The sequence below is a fragment of the Paramisgurnus dabryanus genome, chromosome 7, assembly GCF_030506205.2.
Source record: "Paramisgurnus dabryanus chromosome 7, PD_genome_1.1, whole genome shotgun sequence".
NCBI lineage: Eukaryota > Metazoa > Chordata > Actinopteri > Cypriniformes > Cobitidae > Paramisgurnus > Paramisgurnus dabryanus.
The window spans coordinates 31,268,420-31,273,589 of NC_133343.1; the positions used below are offsets into that span (position 1 = coordinate 31,268,420).

At 35.0% G+C, this 5,170-nt stretch overlaps 1 protein-coding gene across 1 annotated transcript; it reads left to right on the top strand.

The window, feature by feature from the left end:
* The first annotated feature begins 340 nt into the window (after positions 1-340).
* csrp1b (cysteine and glycine-rich protein 1b) lies at positions 341-4,916 on the top strand. The gene is made up of 6 exons (XM_065279495.2): positions 341-449; positions 793-902; positions 2,832-3,000; positions 4,002-4,131; positions 4,383-4,476; positions 4,643-4,916. The coding sequence occupies exons 2-6, from the start codon at positions 794-796 to the stop codon at positions 4,717-4,719; spliced, it is 579 nt and encodes a 192-aa protein (XP_065135567.1). The 5' UTR covers positions 341-449; position 793; the 3' UTR covers positions 4,720-4,916.
* Positions 4,917-5,170: the final 254 nt, after the last annotated feature.

Sequence of the window (5,170 nt, forward strand, 5' to 3'; positions counted from 1 at the left end):
AATTAATTATCTGTGGGGTATTTGGAGGTAAAACTTCACATAAGCACTCTGGGGACATCAAATACTTATTTTACATCTTTAAAAAATATCATAATATGACCCCTTTAATATATATGAATGTCACAAAAAGTATCAATTTCTTTTTTATAAAAGACTTAAACATAACAGAAAAAAAGGAAAAGAAAAATAATAATAAAAATGCACATCAATAGGCATGGTGCTTTTAATAGAGCCGAATAAAAAAGGTCATAAAAGAGAGCCAGTGTGTCAGTGTCTCTGTGATGCACTATAAAGCCACATCAATCTCTCTCTCTCTCTCTCTCTCTCTCTCTCTCTCTCTCTCTCCTCCCACTTTCCATCCCTTTATCATCCCATCCTCTCTGGACTCTGGCTCTTCTGAACACTCTCTGATCTTATAGTGGACCGGCACACATCCAATATCAAAGCAGGTAAGTGTAACTTTACTCTTCATTTGCATGTAATGAATGGAAGTCTGATTCAGTAACGTTGAGAACGCCTATTTGAGATTTCTTCAAATGTCTGAATAAATATATCACAATCGATTATTAGAAACCTATCAGAAAAAAAGTGTGTGGTTTTCTGTTTATTAGGTTTTCTAAAAAAACAGCTGTCATAAAGAAACTATTGATTTATAATGTAACAGCTTTTGCCACATTGTAACAAACTACAAACATCACATTTGTGTCTTGAATGTTCTGCAGAGCCTCGTGTGTGTTTCAAAGAAAGCAAACTTTTGTATGTGAGACTGTATATTTGTGCGTTTACCTTCAGAATGCCACTTGGAGGAGGAAACAAATGCGGATGCTGTAAGAAGACGGTGTATTTTGCAGAAGAGGTCCAGTGTGAGGGACAAAGCTTCCACAAGTTTTGTTTCCTGTGCAGTAAGTCACCACAGCTGATCTGAGACCTGCTCTTACAATGTGTGATGATCTGACCCTATAAAAATGACAAAAGTGAGAGATGTGGGCAGATGGCAATTGCTATGCTCGCTTTAAAACTCAATATAGAAAAACTAACATTACAGACAAGTCATTTATTTTGGTGTATTATACAGCAGGTTTTGCTATAGCTTCAGTGGACTATAATAACATTATAAAGTTATTTAAAGATAGTGGATTATTTCGAACAACGAATCTGAGCATTAAGTGAGATTATCTGTTTGGATAACGCTGGAGATGGAAATTTCTGTGGAGAAAGAGCGCGAACCGGAAAATTGAGCGATTAGTCATGGAGATGTACAGTGAAAAATGCAATAAATTGTTATGATTAAACTTTTTACAGTGAACTAGCTAAAAGACTTCTTAAAGTATCAACTTAGATGATAATTATTATTATTATTAATATTATTAAAGACATGAAACAAACTTTAAAATTGCAAAGCTTTAAAATGATTGTGGATAAAATAGCATTATTTGTTTTTGAGAATTGTTTGCACAGTTTGATACATTATTGAGATCTTTTATAGGCAGGTGTCTTCCAAAAAAAATCTATTTGATTTATTTAACCAAACTTAAAAATAGCATACATTTACTACTAACAGTATTATTTACATATTATTAACAGAGGTTTAAGCTTCTGAAATAACAAGAAACATCCTCCAAATGGAAAGCTGGCATATGTTAGAATAAATTATTGAAGACAGGTTAATCCGTTCATGACCATATTAGGTGTTGATCTCTGTATTTGTTTACCTTATATGGATGGAGAGCTTCAGAAGTCCGGCAGAACAGACGATTGTTTATGGAAATGATGACACTTTCATAGACATTTACAAAGATGCAGGATTTCAACGTCACACGCGTTATGTCACCACATTCCAGTACAGACAAAAACTAAGATATGTACTGGTTTGTGTGTCAGAGAGAAAAAAGAAAACAAATTGAGAGAGAAGATTTTTCTAGGGAGAAAATTATCCCAAATGTCATGTGTATTCTTTATAGTTATAAAGGAGATGAGAAAAATGTCCAAGATTCCAAAATGTGCAATTGAAGGACATTCTGTCAATCACTAATTTGTGTCTATTTTATTTCTCCTAAGGATTTTTCATGAAAATCATGAGAAAGACCAAAAAAGTATATATATATATATATATATATATATATATATATATATATTAGTGATGCACCGATGTATCGGCCGCCGATATTTATCGGCCGATTTTTGATGAATTTGAAACCATTGGCATATCGGCAATAGCACGAGACAGGCCGATACTGATTGTTTATTAATTAACTGCATAAAGAAATCCATTATATGTAAAAAAAATTAGTTAATGTTGTTAATAAAATAAATGCTGAATAGCAAAAACCACCTTTTAAGGTTGTCATGCTGTCTTATTATAATTGTTTTTGCTTAATTTGTGCCTCTCTTATTATGTTGGTCAGTTAAATGTTAATTAGATCCAATCCATGTTCAGTAAAAATAATTTGATGCAGAAATAAACTAGCTTATAGACCAGCTGTATAGTAGTGTATACAAGTGTTTAATATCGGTATCGGCATCGGCCAGAAGTTGTCTTTTTAAATCGGTATCGGCCCAAAAAAATCCTATCGGTGCATCCCTAATATATATATATATTTTATGTTATTATATATTATGGTGCAGATGCATTTGCGGCGAGGTCCTTTGCCGATCCCATACCCCTCCTCTATCCACCCTGTACTTTCCTGTCATCTCCTTAAATACTGTCTATTAAATAAAGGCAGAAAATGAGATGTTTAGATGTTTCCTCAAATGAGCAGAAATAAAACTGTGTGAAGCAAAACTTTGTCTCGAATTTTACTTATGCATACCTTGTATGTTTATTGTAGTGGTGTGCAAAAAGAATTTGGACAGCACAACCGTAGCCGTACATCAGGATGAGATCTACTGCAAGTCCTGCTATGGAAAGAAATATGGGCCGAAAGGATATGGGTTCGGTGGAGGAGCAGGAACCCTGAGCATGGACACGGGCGAGGCCCTGGGCATCAAACCAGCCGGGTAAGTGGATCAATGGGCATCATTTAAAAACAGATTTGCACATGTAAATTAATCATTTAGATCAACTAAAACAAGTAATAACACAACACTTTTTTGTGCAGTTTTTTCCTAACCAAATGATGTCACATCCTGTAGGATGAATTTATCATGGATCTTCTGTTAAAGAGATATTACAAATAATAACAGGGGGAAAGCACAATTCGAAGACCCCAAAACATGCTTTAATTGAAACATTTGTTTAGGGCAGTGGTTCTCAAACTATATATTTATATATTTATGTTTTAATTAATGACATAAAACAATCCCAAACTTAAACAAAATCATGTATTTTATAAAATGTCATAAAACTGTCACCCCCCCGGCACTGTCTGTTTGGGAACTGGTTTAGGGGGAAAAAAAATTATGAAAACATCTTACTCTAGCCAGAGAACTTGAACATTTCACCCTGTTTATATTGTAGCTATTTTTGATCTTATAAAACTAGAAAAACTAAAACATACAATATTTTTTTGTTTCTTAAAGTTATAGTATGTATTATTTTTATATTATTTGTATTAATTTTATAATAATCCCTCCTGTCACAGAATAATATATAAAGATAACACAGCATGGGTTGTGTAAACACATTGTAGTGCAGTGGTCTCCAACACGGTGCCCGCGGGCACCAGGTTGCCCACACGGAGTCTGTGAGTTGCTCGCCAAAGCACATTCTTTTTATAGCCTCAATTTTTATTTATTACATATTTTATATTAGCTTTGCTTTTTTATGTATGTTAACAATGCTAAAAACATATCAACAAGTAAAATAACATAAAATTAACAAATAAAACAAAAATGTTTTGAGTATCAAAAAAGTAGCCCTCCAGACTGTTTTATCTATTGTGGTAGCTCTTGCTCACAAAAAGACCCCTGCTGTAGTGCTATCAAAACATTACTGTTTATCCGTGTTTGTCGACTGGCTCCACTGGCTCAACCAATCACTGTCTCTGTTTCTCAAACAGACAAACACCCCATCATCCGACCAACAACCCCAATCCATCAAAGCTTGCTCAGAAGCTCGGGGGCACGGATGTTTGTCCTCGCTGCGGGAAAGCCGTATACGCCGCAGAGAAGGTGGTTGGAGGAGGAAACGTGAGTTGTTGGTCAATAAAGTGACTCTGTCCAGGGTCTTACCCTAAACATCGTCCCAAAGAAAACACAATTTACAAGATTAGTATTATGTTTGTTAGGAATGAAAGGATTTACTGTGGTCTTGTTTACCAAAACAGATGAGCTGCATTGTTGTTCTTTATAACAACACAGTAAAATTAAAACTTAATTGTACAAACTGTATATTACAGAAACAGTACAAGTATATTTTTTGTGTGTGTATCCACGTGTAGTCATGGCATAAGAGTTGCTTCAGATGTGCAAAGTGTGGAAAGAGTCTGGAGTCAACCACGCTAGCAGATAAAGATGGAGAGATCTACTGTAAAGGTCAGTGTGCTGTTTAATATTTTAAATATTGGGCATTGCATAATTCCTGAATCAGTTAGAAAAAACACAGACAGCACATAAAAGCTCATTCTTGCTGTAATCTGTCTCTGCACATTAAAAAAAGTACTTACAAAATATAACATGTTATGCCTTTATGTCTACACAGCTTGCTATGCCAAGAATTTTGGACCAAAAGGCTTCGGGTTTGGACAGGGAGCCGGTGCTCTCGCACATGCCCAGTAAACCTACAGTAAAACTACAGTAAAAACGACAGCTAAGAGCATGAGGAAAACCTGCAAACCTCCCAATGTTTGAGTGCATTATTTGCATAAGTGCTTATTTGCGTTCATTGTTTTAGCTCAATATATACTAAGGGCCAGTTATATTCCTATCAAACATATATTCATGCATAATAATAAACTGGGCTATTTTTCACTTTACTAAGTATGCATTAGTTTGAAACTCAGACTGATAAAATCTATTGTTTGTCTAGACTTATATTTTTAATAAGTATAATAACTGGCTGTTTACACTTGGCATTAACATGCGTTTTCGTCGATCGGATCACAAGTGGACGACGTTAATGCCAGGTTTAAACGGTGTTCAAAACGTTTTGAGCTCGTCCACTTTCGACCACTTTCAACCACATCCAGAGGTAGTCGAAACCACTTTTGATCGGATCGCTTTGGAGTTG

Bases quoted from the DNA above. Each gene is read 5' to 3' on its own strand.
- csrp1b (XM_065279495.2), top strand. From the start codon at position 794: ATGCCACTTGGAGGAGGAAACAAATGCGGATGCTGTAAGAAGACGGTG. The intron at 903-2,831 runs GTAAGTCACCAC...TGTTTATTGTAG, and splicing joins CAAGTTTTGTTTCCTGTGCA to TGGTGTGCAAAAAGAATTTG. The intron at 4,132-4,382 runs GTGAGTTGTTGG...ATCCACGTGTAG, and splicing joins AGGTGGTTGGAGGAGGAAAC to TCATGGCATAAGAGTTGCTT.